Below are 17,028 nucleotides of genomic sequence, written 5' to 3' on the forward strand. Positions count from 1 at the left end.
ATCTCAACAAACTTTTAAAGTAAATTTTTGCTACAAAGATAACAGACAGATGAAGAGTGGAAACTGACTTAGCAGACAGAAGAAGGTACAACACAAGTGCCTGTAGAGGGGACACCAATGAGAACTGAACTGACATGCCCTTCAAAGTCCCTAAGAGATGCAGGATCCGGAAGTGCCATTTATCACAGAAAAATGGGCTAAAGCACAGAACTAAAAACAGGAGAATTATTACACATCTATATACAGAGTTGTTCCCCCACCCCTGTGCTCCAAAAGCAGCTAGGTGACTTTGCCACACACACACTTGACCTAGAACCCAGCAGGTTTCTTCCTTAGAGAAAGTGAATGGGAGTGGCTCTGAATCAGAATACACCAGACACTGCAGAGGTAGGGAGAGATGCAGGGCCCTTTCTCCTGCCTTGCTTCCAGAATGTTAGAAGCGAGGGATAAACCCTCCAGATAGACGACTGGAGGATTTTTCTCTGGAGCTACTGAATGGCTCTAGAGAAAAAAATGTATAGATACTGACACTTAGGGAATCCCCCAATAAGAAGGTTGGTTTGTGGACAAATGATTCTGAAGTGAAGCCAGTGATGTGCTAGAACCAGCTGAGACCGGCTCACGAAGGCCAAATAAGTGCACCTCTTCCCAGTGGATGACATCAGCTGCAGCTTAAAGTGGGCCAGGACAAGAAAATCAGGAAGTGCCACAAGTTTGGCCTTTTCCTCAGAGACTGTTAGACATCTACTAGTAACCAACAGTCAGTATGTCCAGCTTCAAATTAGCTTTCTAGTGGCTCATTCTTTACGAATGGATAGCCAGGATCACCAGGCATCTGAAGGAAGTCTCCAACACTAAAAAGGAAAATAAATAAACCAAAAAATGAAACAAAGACAATGCAGGGAAAAGAAGAAAATGTCGAATTTTTTTTATATAAAATTAATATGCACAGAGAGATATAAGTTACTACGACCATAAAAAAAGAACAGAATGGCTTGGGAAAAAAAAGGACCAATCAGTCAACAAGAAAAAAAAATTAAATTTTCTATAATCAAAATTTTAAAAAGTTAAAAGGTTTAGAAGATAAACTAAGGGAAATCTCCCCAAGAAGTGGAACTTACAATTAAAGAGATGAAAAATAGGAGAGAAAAGATAAAAAAAATAAAAACCTGAGAGGATTAATCCAGAAGACCCAACTGTCATTCCAAAAGGCGCCCTGGTGGCACAGTGGTTAAACGCTCAGTTGCTAACTGACAGGTTGGTTGTTCGAACCCACTAGCCGCTCCATGAGAGAAAGATATGTCAGTCTGCTTCTGTAAAGATTACAGCCTTGGAAACCTATGGGCCAGTCCTACTCTGTCCTACAGGGTCGCTATAAGTCAGAAGCGACTCAACAGCAGTGGATGGGTCATGCCGGAAAGAAGGCAAAAGCCAAGGAGAAGAAATTATCGAAAAAGTAGTAGAAGAAATAGGGACACTCATACTTAGCTGGTGGAAATATAATATGATGCAGTATTCTGGACAACAGTCTGGTAGTTCTCAAAAGGTTAAACACGGTTATCATACGACCCAGAAATTTCGCTCCTAGGTATATACCCAAGAGAAATGAAAGCATATGTCCACACAAAAACTTGAACACCAATGTTCATAGTGTCATTATTCGTAACAGCCAAAAAGTGGAAACAACAACAGTCAATGGATGACTGGATAAACAAAAATGTGGTATATTCCTACAATGCAATATATTATTCAGCCATAAAAGGAATATATATGTTACAACGTGAATGAACTTTGAGTACATTATGCTAAGTTACATTCTGCTGTAGATACAGCTAAAACTTTTGAAAGTGATTGCCTATGAGTAGCACGCTGTCTTTTTTGAGAGGCAAAAGTAGTAGCAGCTACTAGGTATAAAGGCCAGATGATTTGTGTAAATTATCCCATGGGATCCTCACAAGAACTCTATAGTAAATATTATCATACTACCAAAACAGGGAGAAGCTGAGGCTCAGAAAGCTTAGGTGACTTATCTACAGCCCCGAAGCTGGTAAATGGCAGAGCCATATTCAAATTCAGATTCCTCTGCCCATAAAGTCTGTGCTTTTCACGCTGTGCTATAGCAGCTCTCAGGGACACAGTGTATCCAGCCCCACCTTACCTCCTCCACATCTTCATCCAACTGCTCATTAGGATCCACTTCTCTCACTAAGTCTTGCAATTTCTTCTTCGTCAATACCTAAAGTTAACCAGGAGAAGATATTTCAGCCAAGTATTAAGGAAACAAAACAACACATTACCCTGTAAGGAAGAAAGACTGTCAAATTGTTGAGTTTAGTTTCTACTTTCCAAAGAGTTCAAAGTCTGGTCTACCTAGTGGTATTTGCTGTAAGACTACACTCTAAGGAAAGAGGAAGCAGCCTGGGGAACTGCAGTTTGGAACGGAGGCAAGCATCTAGCCGTCAGGGAATTTATTTCAGCCTCATCTCTTTTTCTCACTGTACCTCGCCTTCTCCCTTTATTAAACAATTTGCAATTCTCTGCCCACCACAAATTGTACCGTGCCTCTGCTGTCTTTGGACATGCTCTTCCTCCCTTCCTCCTACCTGCTCAGCTCATGGCAGCTCCTTCTGATGCTTTTCCTAGCCCACTCAGGTAACAGCAACCATTCTGGCCTCTATTGTATGCTGTGTGCCCTGCTATCGCTGTGTATTTATAAGTTTGCCTGTCTCTAACTTAAGAGGCTATAAGCTCCCAGAGGGCAGGAAATATGTGCTCGTCTCTGTATCACTAAATATTTGTGTAAGTATGGATAACTACGATCCTTCTCTCATTAAAAACCAAAACCCACTGCCGTCGAGTTGATTCCAACTCATAGCGACCCTGCAGGACAGAGCAGAACTGCCCCATTGAGTTTCCAAGGAGCACCTGGGGGATTTGAACTGCCGACCCTTTGGTTAGCAGCCACAGCACTTAACCACTATGCCACCAGGATCCATTAAGGGAATGTTGTATAGCATATATGTGCCATTAAAAAATGATCAAAAGACATATAGTAAATGCTAACCATGGAAGACATATAGTAAATGCTAACCATGGTTAGTTTGGGGGTGGTGGCGGAATTATGCACTATTTAGTCTTTCTATATTTCTAAAGTGTCTGCGATAAACATGAGGAACTTTAGAAATAAGAAAAAAAGAAAAATTTTAAAGTGAATATTTGGTGATATTTCCCATCTATTCACTCTTCTTCAGTCTATCATTATCATCTAATTCAAGCCTTTACCACATGCCTGGATTTACTGCTAAAGTCTTAGAATTGGTCTTCCTCCCAGTCTACCTCCTTTCCTACAGGTCTTACCCCTTACTGCCAAGTTAATCCTCCTAAAACATATCTGTTTATTACATAACTCTTATTCTCCTATTAGATATTTGCAAAGACTAAAAGTTCCTATGTAAACTTACTAGTAGAGGCCCACTACGTCTTCACATAATCCTGCCTATATAGTTTTATCTCCTGCTCTTCTCCAGTAGACTCTACATTTAACAAACATTGGTCTCCTGGATATCTGCTTAACCCCCTCCCCTTCACCTTTGCTAGTCCCTCCCGCATTCCACTGGAATGTCAGCTCCACAACCAAGTCACGGGATTATACTTATTTCTGTGTCTCTGGAGGGCAGAATCAGGATCGGGGGTCAGAGTTTAGAAGTACTACAGAAAATTAATAATGGCAGCAGTTGTACGAATTAGAAGAAGTACTCTTATTACAGGAATAATGAATCCATTTATTATTTTATTTAACAGTTATATAACTAATTACAGACAAGGTGGCGTGTGTGTTTACTGATGTGTGTATATATACATACACACAAGTACATTCAGAATAAAAATTGGTACTTTTTTTTTTAAAAAATGAATAAACTTTATGAACATGAATGATAATCTGATAAAGAACTTTGCAAGTCCAGGGAGAGAAAAGATCTTCTTTTTCAGCTGAGAAGAAGAGGTAGCATCTGAGATGGACAACTCTCAAAGCATTGGTTCAAATAACACATAAGAGGTGCCTACAGAGAGCAAAAAATAAGAGGATGATACCTGATTGTTTTCAGGGCTGAGTCGACCTCCTGTACCAGGAGTGCCTGGTATCTTTACCACTGTAGTGCTATTAGCCATGGAGCCTTGTGGAGGGGTGCTGGCTGGTTCCGGTTTTATGGATGAAAAATTGGAGAGGTTGATTAGGGCTGAGGGGCCAAACTGGTTCATAATCTGTCGAGCTTTGGACTTCAGCTCATAGAGCTTATCAAGATCCTGCTTCTTTTTGGAGCTGTGAGGACCAAGGCCAATCAACTGTAGATAGAAAACACCAGAATTAGCTCCAGAAGCACCTGTAATAAAGGATGAGTTTTGAAAGTAAAATTATATGTGGTCTTTGATATATCTGATGACCATTTGATACCCGCACATTAAAAACAGACGGAATGAAGAATGTTCATTGGTCTCACCTGACAGCTAGAAACCATCTCTTCTCCAAAAGTACATTAAATAATCCACAAATTGAAATCAGAACAAAAGCAAATGACATCAGGACTCTTGTGTACAAAAATAAACTAAAATGAGCAAAACATGTTTGAGCACTTTATAAAAACAGAATACTTGGTTAAGTACTACATGCATACTTTTTGAGCACCAAATGTTAAATTCAAATAAATCATGACACAATCACATACTTAAAACTCAGTCACAAAGCTTCAGAAAACAGATTAGTTTATTTTGGCATTTCAAAACATCCTTAAGTCTATGTCAGGCTATGCCCAATAAGCACAATTTCAGCAGTTGTTAAAAGTAAGCTCTTCTTTACCATCAGAAGCAGTTTTTATCTGAATGTTAGCAATCTTTCAGTACGTGCAGAGCCCCCAGCCTGGAGCCGCTGGGACTTCTAAATCTTAGAGTACGAGGTTGTTTCCTGGACATCAGCTTTGGTGTCATCAGGATCAGAAGCACATTCACCAAGTTCTGCCCATAACAGCCTCGAGGAGCTTACTTACAGCTATCTGAGTGTCTAGATCTTTAATTACATCAGCAACGGCTGTGAGCCCGGAGAAATGAGAGGCAGCCATTTTCAAAAGCTACCTGTAAATGAACAACCGGCATCAAGCACCACCCCTGCTACAGAACCATTTCAGTTGTATGGCCTGGCACATCTTCACCAACCAGGACGCAGGCAAACTAGATACAGAGAATTGTATCTCCTTGTCCCGGTTGGGTGCCAAGAAAACCATCTCCATCTCTTTCATACACAACTTTTAAAATTAGTTAATGATAGCTGTAGTGCATATACACTATCTTTCTATAATTTTGAGTGTTTTATTGTTAGAAATAAACTAGCAGCATATGAAAGTGTTTATTGAGCAAAATTGTGGAATGTGAACCTGCAGGAATCATGTCAATGGCTTTCAGAACTTGGTAAAGCTTAGCAACCTGAATGTGTGTGTTTCTGTTCTATTCTTGCCTCCACTGCAAAGTTCCTCCCCAACATATTGTCTAGTATTCTAATCTAAGCAATCATCCTCTCTTGGCTTATTTTCAATAAAAACAACTAACCATGCACTAGTTAAATGACCAAGAGAAACGGGGCTGACTGTTTGGCTAAGAGCCAGCCGAGGGGGACAGCACAGTATCGGGATCACTTATTTATTTTTAAAACCACATGTAGCCCATACCTTCCCCCCTACCCACAAGTGCTACCAATGGGACAGGAAGAAATTGTTAGGAAAGGTTAACATGGTAATAATTATTGTAATGATATAAAAGTAAACTCTTTTTCCCAAGCAAGTTCTATGAAAAAGGCTTATTAAAGACTATCAAACTGTATCCTAGTGTACAGCACTAATTGTCACTCTAGCCTCACACTGAAAAATACTATACTTCTCAAATAACATCCTCGCATTTTTTTATCCTCTAAGGGACTTGGCAAATAGTACTGTGTATTCCTCAAAATAAGTGGAGACTTTTTTTTTTTGTAAAAAAGTGGAGATTTCTGTATAATGGGAATTTCTGTAATAAGATTTGAAGAAAAAAAAAATAGCCTATATAAAAAAAAATTTTTTTTTTTTATATAAAAAGTGCCAAATATGGGTAATCACATATCACATTAGGAATTAACCTTAAGGAATAGCTCCAATGGTAGTTGCTATAATGAAATAAATAGAATCTCTATGGTATAAGAAAAATCAAAGTTTCTCCCTAAGAAAATAGACTGCAATTTACTTCAATCATTGATCTTGTTGAAAAGCAAGCAATACTTCTATATTTTCAGTAATTCTAAGCCACTTCTTCCTGTTAAAACAAAACAAAGCAGATGATGATCAGATACCCATGATCTGATTGACATGAACCTAAGTTTCCCTGACTGTTCCTTTGTACAGCTGGATTGAAAACCCCTGGAACATATTTGGGTGGTGATTATATGGGTTTATATAATCGTCGGGTGCCCCTAGGTGTGGCAATCACTTAAGTGCTCGACTACTAACTGAAAGGTCGGTGGTCTGAACCCACTCAGAGGCGCCTCGGAAGACAGCCTGGCGATCTGCTCCTGAAAGGTCACAGCCTTGAGAGCCCTATGGAGCAGTTCTACTCTGCACACGTGGGTTCACCATGAGTGGGAATCAACTCGATGGCAACTAACAACAACATACAACTTCCAGACTCAACACACTGAACATTTAAAATCCATGCATTAAAAAAAATTGTATTGTGGTAAAATACATACAACAAAAAATTTTGTCGTTTTAACCATTTTTAAGTGTACAATTCAATGACATCAATTATATTCACCATGCTGAGTTACCAGCACCATTCACTTCCAAGTTTTCTACCACCTCGAACGGAAACTCAGTGCTGCTTCAGCAATTACTGCCATTTTCTTCTCCTCCCAGTCCTGTAACCGCTAAAGAAATTTTGTGTCTAACTTATTTCACTCAGCATAATGCTTTCCAGGCTCATTCACGTCATCTCATGTATCAGAACTTCATTTCTCTTTATGGCTTAACAACATTCCAAAAGACTAGTATCTAGAACACAGAAAGAACACTCACAGCTTAATAGTAAAAAACAAACAAACAAACAAAAAAGGCCAAAAAACAATCCAAGTTTAAAATGGAAAGAAGACATGACCAAGTATTTTGCCAAAGAGGATACACAGATGGCAAATAAGCACATGAAAAGATGTTCATTATCATTAGCCATTAAGAAAATGCAAATTAAAACTTCAAGGAGATAGAACTGCACACCTATTAGAATGGCTAAAATAAAAAACAGTGACAACACCAAATGCTGGCAAGGACACTGGATCATTGATACCTTGCTAGTTCAAAGCAGCTTCATCTGTAACAGCTAAAGACTAAAATCAGCCCAGAGGTCCCTCAGCAGGTGAATGGTTAAATTGTGATACACCCATACCATGGAATAGGGATACTACTTAGCAGTGCTGATACATATGCATACTACTTCGCAATCCTGATACATGCAACAACTTGGACAAACCTGCAGGAAATTATGCTGAGTGAAAAAAGCAAATTAAAAAAGAACACATACTGTATAGTTTCATTGACACATTTTTGAAAGACAGAATTTTAGAAATGCAGATTAATGAGTGCTTGTCAGGGGTTGGGTTGTGTGGGTGAGAGGGAAGTGAGTATGGTTATAAAAGGGCAACACAAGGAATCCTTGTGGTGATGGAATTGTTCAGTATCTTCACTGAGGTGACAGATAATTGAACCTACACAAGTGATAAAACTGTACAGAAATTAATACATACACACACACAAACGAATACAAATAACACTGGGGAAATCTGAATAAATTGGTGGAGTATATCAATGTCAATATCCTGGTTGTCATAGCATACTATTCCAAAAACCAAACCCACTGCCATTGAATCGATTCTGGCTCACTGTGACCCTATAGGACAGAGTAGAACTGCCCCACAGGGTTTCCAAGGAGCGGCTGGTAGATTCCAACTGGCAACCTTTTGGTTAGCAGCCTGAGCTCTTAACCACTGTGCCACCAGGGCTCCACTAGTGTGCTACAGTTTTGCAAGATGCTACCATTGGCGAAAACTGGGCAAAGTGAACAAAGCAATCTTTCTGTGATATTTCTTATAACTGCATGTGAATTAACAATTAATCTCAAATTTTAAAAATCAGGAAAAAATATTGTCAAGGCCTTTTGAAAGATGATGCAAAACTCTGGAGTCATAAAAGAAAAGACTGATACATAAAAATATCCAATTACATAAAAATTAAAAAAATGTCTGCATGGTAAAAAACAAAGTCAAAGGACAAAAGACAACCTATGAAAATACATGCAACACATATCAAAGAGAAAGGATTGATTTATACATTAAAAAAATCTACAATCAATAAGTACCTAACCACTGAAAAGAAAAATTACAGAAAACATGACGGTACAAGAAAAAGAAATTCAAATGGCTCTGAAGATAACAAAATAATCCTTATGCTTATTCATAATAAAAATGCAAGTTAAAACTACAAGCTACTATTTCTTCCTAATTTGGCAATAACCCAGAAGTTTTATATATACTGTTTGAATATTTATGGAGAAGAGGTCGTTTCATACATTGTTGGAGTGGGGAGAATATAAACTAGTCAGAGGTCTCTATAAATGGCTACTTGGCAGTATCTACCAAAATTAGAAAAGTATATACTGTTTTGATCCTATAATTCCACTTTCGGTACTTTATATTATAGTCAAACTTATATGTAAATAGAATACTACACATAGAAGGAATCTCAATCTAAATGTTCATCAAAAGTGATACAGTTAAATAAATTAGGGTACAACTATATAATGAAATCCATTAGAAAAGAATGAGACCCTTGAAAACGTTTTGCTAAGTAGAAGCCAGTCACAAAATACGGAATGTCCAGAACAGGCAAATCTACAGGGACAGAAAGTAGATTAGTGGTTGCTTAGGGCTGGGGAGAGAGGGGAGTGGAGATTAACTGATAAGGGGTATGGGGTTTCTTTTGTGGGGGATGAAAAATTCTAAAATTAGATTATGACGATGGTTGTACAACCCTATGAATGTACTAAAAAACATGGAATTTTGCACTTTAAATAGGTGAACCATATATGTGAACTATATCTCAAGCTGTTTAAAAAAATGAGGAAGCTCAATATAGCTCCAAGTTATATTATTCAGTTATAAAACTGTTAAGAGTAGTAAGAATAGCTTGCTATCATTTATTAAAACATATACCCACACTTGTAAATGCACAAATTATTCCTGGGAAGAGCCATAAAAAACTGACAATAGTGGTTGCCTTGAGGGGGAGGGAAAACAGTGGTATTTTGGTAGCCTATGGGACCAAAATGGGAGAAGACTTAGTACTTTAACCATACACCCAAATTCAGTAGGGATTACACCTCAACATAAAGAAAACAAAAATCCTCACAACTGGACCAATAAGCAACATCAAGATAAAGAGAGAAACGGTTGAAGTGTTCAAAGATTTCATTTTACTTGGATCCACAATCAACACCCATGGTGGCAGCAGTCAAGAAATCAAAGACACACTGCATTGGGCAAATCTGTACCTCATTAGTCATTAGGGAAATGCAAATTAAAACCATAATGAGATATCTACTATACACCTATTGGAATGGCTGGAAACCCTAGTGGCGTAGTGGTTAAGTGCTATGGCTGCTAACCAAAAGGTCTGCAGTTCAAATCCACCAGGTGCTCCTTGGGGCAGTTCTACTCTGTCCTATAGGGTCGCTATGAGTCGGAATCAACTGAGTCGGAATCAACTTGAAGGCAATGGGTTTGGTTTTTTTTGTTTTATTAGAATGGCTAAAATTAAAAAAATAAAAACTAACAATACCAAGTGCTGAAGAGGATGCAAAGCAACTGAAACTCTCACACACTGCTGCTGTTGGTGCTGCGTGCCATCCAATTGATTGTAACTTATAGCAACCCTATAGAGCTGTCCCATAGGGTTTTCTAAGCTGTAATCTTCACGGCAGCAGATAGCTAAGGCTTTCTCCAGTGAACCTGCTGGGTGGGTCTGAACCCAGCGCTTAACCATAGCACCACCAGGCTCAATCATACATAGCTAAAATTAAATTGGTATAGATGCTTTGGAAAAGTCTGACAGTTTCTTATATAAACATACACTTATCATATGACTCAGCAATCCTACTCCTAAATACTACCCTATAGAAATTGAAACGAGTATAAGTTCATTCACACAAAAACCTGTATATGAATATTTACAGCAAAATTATTCATAATTGTCAAGAACTGGAAACAATTCAAATGTCCTTCAACTGGTGAATGGATAAACAATGGTATGCCGATAAAACAGTATACTACTCAGAAGTAAAAAGACTGGTAATACATGGAACAACATGGATGAATCTCAAATGTATTATGCTAAGTGCCAGAATCAAGAGTCAAATGGCTGCTTACAGTATACCATTTATGTGACATGCTGGAAAAAGCAAAGCTACAGGGATGCAGAATGGCTCAGTGGTTTGCCGGGGGTAGAGGCAGGAGAGGACTTGACTATGAAGGAGCGCGCACACACTCTCTCTTTCTCTCTCAGGTGCTGTAGAGTCAGTTCCAACTCATGGTGACCCTGTGTGTGTTAGAACTGAGCTCCACAGGTTCCCAGTGGCTGATTTTCCATAAGTAGATCACCAGGCCTTTCTTCTGAGACGCCTCTGGGTGGACTCAAACCTCCAATCTTTCAGTTACCCGCCAAGCACGTTAGTTAACCTTTTGCACTACCCAGAGCAGCGTAAGGGAAACGTTTTGGCAGGGAAGGGTACCACTGTATTGTGTTCTGATTGTTGTGGTGGTTACGTGACAGTATGCATCTGTTACAACCCAGAGACTTGTACCCCAAAAGAGTGAGCTTTATTGGATGTAAATTAAAAAATAACTTAAAAAAAAGGAAAACAAAATGTAACCATCAGATCAGAATGGTCAATGACTCCATATCCAAATTACCTGGGTTTTTTTTTTTTTCCTTCTCTTTCAATTTTTTTTTTTTTAAATTGTACTTTAGATGAAGGGAAACCCTGGTGGCGTAGTGGTTAAGTGCTACGGCTGCTAACCCAAAGGTGGGCAGTTCGAATCTGCCAGGCCCTCCTTGGAAACTCTATGGGGCAGGTCTACTCTGTCCTACAGGATTGCTATGAGTCGGAATCAACTTGACGGCAGTGGGTTTGGTTTGGGTTTAGATGAAGGTTTACAGTACTAGTTTCTCATTAAACAGTATACACATTGTTTTATGACATTGGTTAATAACCCCACGACATGTCAGCACTCTCCCTCCTCACCAAATTACCTGTTTACTGGCAACTTTCATCATGTTTGATTGTGGACCAAGCACAGTGGAATGAACTGATTGTAAATAACTTGGATCCATTATGTAATATATCATGGCTACCTTTGGGCTACTCAATTTCTAACTCTCACTTCCTCAGAATGCCAAGAGATAGGGATGTACCACCGTGTAAAAACACGTATTATCTGTGAGACAGTTTGAAAAAACAATGATAGTATTTAACCCTTGTTAGCACCTACTATGTGGAAATCATGTGCTAGACGATTCACAAATAAGTCTGGAAAGTCCATGTCCCAATGGTTTACAGCTGAAAATATTTAACAATTTTATCAAAACAAGACTGTGTGGTTAGAGTTCTATTCAGTTATCCAGTCTATCTCCACCCTGATCACATTTAAACTGTGGCAGATAGGCTGCATATGACAACTCCTAATTGCTTTTAACAACTTTGTATCTCAAACAGAAATACAGTCACAAACCCTATTAATGAATCTGATTTTTCAGAGGGTAGGGAACTGGAAGGACCTGGCAATAGTTGTAAGACCCTGGCCTTCTCTGGGCATCAGTTCCATTAACTGTTCAAAAAAAAAGTAAAAAGGATAGGGAAATAGAAGACCAGTTGTCTTTAAAATTCTTTTATCTCTGAAATGTCCAGGAATTTATTATTTAAACAAAATACTGAGTCAAGGGGTCTACTGGCCTGATAAACACTCTATTGCTGTGGCATATGACTTAATAACTGGGTTTTCTACCTAGCTGTTTCTTTCCTCTCTGACTTCTAGGTGTATCTAAATGAACTCAAATTTCGTAGCCTAAATAAACCAAAAAGAGCCAATTCATTGCAGTCTGTGAGACTTGAAAACAGAAATGCAGGCTTTTTTCCAATTTGAAGCTAATGCTAAGGTTGATCAGTTTGTCCCCGTTGAGGTGATTTTTGACTTAACAGAAAGGTAACATATATAGCACACTGGTCAAGAGCATGGGCTTGTGGTGTCTGGGTTCAAGTACAGACTCTGCCACTTTTAACTGTATGTCCTTCAGCAAGTTACCTAATCTTTTTATGCCTCAGTTTCCTCATCTGAAAAATGGGGTTAACAATAAAGTGTACCCTCTGGGGCTGTTGTGACAATTCACTGAGTTTAAGTACCTAAAGTACTTAGAGGACTGTGTGTGGCACATGATAAACACTAATAAACATGTATGTTAATACATATATGCTCTTCTCTATTCTAAATTTTTTTCACCCATTCTGGTATTAACTCTGCACACACGCCCATACGCTGGTGGCACCCTATAACCACTGTAACAGTGACACAGATTAAGAAGAGAAGAGTGGATTGGAAAAAAAAAAATGGGAGTAACAACTGGTCAGCAGGAGGACGATGAGAGGCACTGTGGCACAAGGAAGATCCCAGACAGGAGGCTGGGTACCATCCTAGTTCACCATCTGAACTTCCTTCAGCCAGTGTTTCTACATCTGTAATTAGGAGCTAGATGAGGCAAATTCTTCCAGCTCTAATAGCTTAAGATTTTAAATACGCCCATACATACTAATTTCAAAGTTTGTCCTTCGCCTCCAACACACCTGCTTCAGAGTGCAGAATATAACCATTGCTGAATGTATTGCCTCCAAAACATTTTGGGGCATTCTATAAAGACTTCAGGTCAAAAGTAATATTTCTCATGTTCATATCTGCTCTAAATCTAGCACAATGGTTTTCTGATCTGGTACTTTGAAATTCTATTATAACTCATTCAATGCTAGCACCACAAATAAGTGAAACAGAGAACATTTCGCAAACATAGATAAATATTAACTTAGAAATAAACTATCATTAAACCAATCAAGTATTTTGGAACGGTATCAGGCTCTACCTCATAATTTTGCGTAAATAAGTTTTGATCACTTGCACATAGTATTGGCACTTGCACAGAGTATAGGCTAACTCATTGTGAAAAAACTAAGTTAGCTCAATTCCCCCAATCATCCAGTTCATGTTACAACTGTAAAGTTAACCCAGTTTAAGTCCTTGTTCTTCAAGTTGGTCTTTCTTGGCCTCCTAAATTTAAAATTAAATATATCTTACTGCATCACACGGAAAAGCTGTACACAGGCCCTGCTTTTGTATCTTGAATATCTATGCCTCTGTGAAAACAGAGGAATTTAGTTCTCGCCAAATACTATACTCCATACGTACCCTAATAAACTGCAGGACTCGACATTAAGAGGAGTCTTAAAGGGGAAGGGAGGGACGTCTTCCAAAGATGTGCTTTGTATAACTATCACTTCTATTTTGCAGATGGGCAAACTGAGATGTGCAGAGGAACCCACTCAGAAAAGCAAAGGCAAACATAAGTGGATTTGACTGGGGTTTAGCCACTGAGTACCACGTGGTTTCAGGCAAGTAATTTAACCTCTTTGAGCCTCTCTGAACCTATTTCCTTATACGTAAAATGGTATTAACAATATCTAACTTGTGGGGCTGTGATAAATGATTTTTTTTACTTGAAAGTGCTCATGATCACGTAAGTTTGAGTAGGTTTTAATAAAAGACATTACTGGAAAAGGGAAGTAACTGAGATAGTATGTATTACTGGAGAAGGGTAGTCACTGTTCCATGTCTCTCTGCTATCCTTATCTAAAAGCAGCCATCTCTAGTAAGTGCTTATGTTAAAAGTATAGGATGAGAACTTGACTGTTTCAGCTGTAACAATTTTTGTGTATGGTGTGAGATGTGGGTCCTACTTCATTTTTCTGCATGCGGAAATCCAATTTCGCCAGCACCATTTGTTGAGGAGACTGTTCCTTCCTATCGTATGGACTTAGCATCCTTGTCGAAGATCAGTTGACCAGAGATGTTATGAATTTATCTCTGGGCTCTCAATTCTATTCCATTGGTCTATATGTCAATCATTAAACCAGTACCAGGTGTTTTGATTACTGTAGCTATTTAGTATGTTTTGAAATCGGGTAGTGTAAGGCCTCCTACTTTGTTCTTTTTCAAAATAGCTTTGGCTACGCCAGGCCTCTTTCCTTCCTACATAAAGTGAAGAAATTTTTCCATTTCTGTAAAGAATGCTGTAATTCTGATTGGGACTGCATTGAATCTGTAGATCACTTTGGGTAGTATTGACATTTTCACAATATTAAGTCTTCCTATCCACGAGCATGAAATATCTTTCCATTTATTTAGGTCTATTTTAGTCTCCTGCAGCAGTGTTTTATAGTTTTCATTGTGTAAATCCTTTACATCCCTGGTTAAATTTATTCCTAGGTATTTTGTTTTTTTAGGTACTATTGTAAAGTTCTTGGAAGAAAACATAGGGGTAAAACTATAAGACCTAGTTTTTTTAGTGACAGATTATCAAACACAACAACAAATGCACGAGCAGCAGAAGACAAAATAGATCACTGGGACCTCATGAAAATTAAACACTTGTATTCATCAAAAGGCTTTATCAAGAGAGTAAAGAGACCACCCATAGGCTGGGAAAAAAATCTTTGAGAAGCACATATCTGATAAAGGTCTAATATCTAAAATATACATAAAATTGCTACAACTTAACAACAAAAAGACAAATAACTCAATCAAAAATGGACGTGAACAGACACTTCTTCGAAGAGGAAATTCAGGTGGCCAACAAACACATGAAAAAATGCTCATCACCATAAGCCATTAAAACCAAAAAACCAAACACGTTGTAGTCAAGTTGATTCTGACCCACAGCAACCCTACGGGACAGAGCAGAACCGCCTCACAGGGTTTCCAAGGCTGAAGTCTTTACGGAGGCAGACTGCCACATCTTTCTCCCATGGAGTGGCTGGCAGTTTTGAACTACTCACCTACTGAACTACCGCAGTCGATTGCTTTAGCCACTGTGGCCACCAGGGCTCCTCCTTAGCCATTCCCACCAAAAAACTCACTGCCATGAAGTCAATTTTGACAGGATAGAACTGCCACATAGGGTTTTCAAGCAGTGCCTGGTGGATTCAAACCGCCGACCTTTTGGTTAGCAACCACAGCTCTTAGCCACTATGCCACCATGGTTCCCTTAGCCATTGGAGAGATGTAAATCAAAACTACAATGGGATACCATCTTAATCTTACTAGAATGGCAAGGATCAAACAAACAGAAAATAACAGACGTAGGGAGGTTGGAACTCTTACCTACTGCTGGTGGGGACATAAAACGGTATAACCATTGTGGAAAACAGTATGGCGATTCCTCAAAAAATTAGAAATAGAGCTACCATATGATCCAGTGGAACCCTGGCAGTGCAGTGGTTAAGAGATCAGCTGCTAACCAAAAGGAAGGCAGTTCGAATCCACCAGGCGCTCCTTGGAAACCCTATGGGGCAGTTCTACTCTGTCCTATAGGGTCGTTGTGAGTCAGAACCAATGCGATGGCAAGAGGTTTGGTTTTGGTTTTGGTTTTTTAATATGATCCAGCAATCCCACTCCTAGGAATACACTCTAGGAGCCTAAAAGTAGGGACATGAACAGACATGGATGCCGATGTTCACTGCAGCACTATTCACAATAGCAAAAATGTAAAACAACCCAAGTGCCCTTCAGCAAATGAATGATAAACAAAATGTGATACATGCACACTTTGGAATACTACCCAGCCTTAAAGAAAAATGACGTCCTGATACATACTACAGCATGGATGAACCTCAAAGGCATTATGCTGAGTGAAATAAATCAATCGCGAAGGACAAATATTGTATGATCTCACTTACATGAAATGACAATAGGTAAATATATAAAAACCAATGGTTACTAGGGGTTACCAGGGGCAGAAAGGGAGAGGGACATGGAGAATCATTCTTTGGGAAGTCCTGCATTTTTGTCTATGGTGATAGAAAAATTGTCATTGACTTAAGGTAATGGATACATAACTTGATTATTGTAACTGGTATCACTAAGTTGTACGCCAAGGGGGAAAAATGGTGAAATGGCAAACAGGATGTTATAAAAAATTTTGCAATAAAAACAGCAGCCCTCTCCCCCCAAAAAGGCTGCTGCTATTGATACTGAAAAAAAAAAAAAAAAACAAACCCAGTGCTGTTGGGTCGATTCTGACCCTATAGGACGGAGTAGAACTGCCCCATAGAGTTTCCAAGGGGTGCCTGGCGGATTCGAACTGCCGACACTTTGGTTAGCGGCTGTAGCACTTAACCACTACATACCCAGACCCAGTGCCGTCGAGTCGATTTTGACTCATAGCGACCCTATAGGACAGAGTAGAACTGCTCCCATAGAGTTTCCAAGGAGTAACCACTACATAAAAAAAAAAAAAAAATTATAGGTACAGATAAACACCTCTTGGGATTAGTTTTCTCAATTCAAAGATTCAGTCACGGATTCATGGGCCTGTCCAGTCAATTGGCCTAATACTGTCTTTAGAGTTTCTGCTCACCTCCTAGTTCAGTGAGTAGTGTTTCGGGTCTTAAAAGCTCACTAGCAGCCACCCAAGATACAGTTAGTATCTATTAGTCTGGAGGATGAAGGAGACCGAGGAATCAGAGAAGGAAATAGACTGTAGGTCTAATTGCCTCCATGAACTACTACCTCCTTTCCTATGAGACCATAAGAAATGGATGGCACCCGGCTACCATTACTGAACATCTTGATCAAAAGGAGGAAAATGT

At 39.0% G+C, this 17,028-nt stretch overlaps 1 protein-coding gene across 1 annotated transcript in view; it reads right to left on the minus strand.

Annotated features, from left to right (window-relative positions):
* Positions 1-17,028, minus strand: part of TAF12 (TATA-box binding protein associated factor 12) — a 28,687-nt gene that overhangs the window by 9,723 nt on the left and 1,936 nt on the right. Inside the window, exons 2-3 of the mRNA XM_049878474.1 lie at positions 4,093-4,344; positions 2,159-2,236 (exon numbers count right to left, since the gene is read on the minus strand). Of these exons, the coding sequence (XP_049734431.1) occupies positions 2,159-2,236; positions 4,093-4,260 (246 nt within the window). The 5' untranslated portion in view covers positions 4,261-4,344. The remainder of the gene's footprint in view (positions 1-2,158; positions 2,237-4,092; positions 4,345-17,028) is intronic.

The sequence above is a fragment of the Elephas maximus genome, chromosome 3 (genome assembly GCF_024166365.1).
Source record: "Elephas maximus indicus isolate mEleMax1 chromosome 3, mEleMax1 primary haplotype, whole genome shotgun sequence".
In the NCBI taxonomy this organism is placed as follows: domain Eukaryota; kingdom Metazoa; phylum Chordata; class Mammalia; order Proboscidea; family Elephantidae; genus Elephas; species Elephas maximus.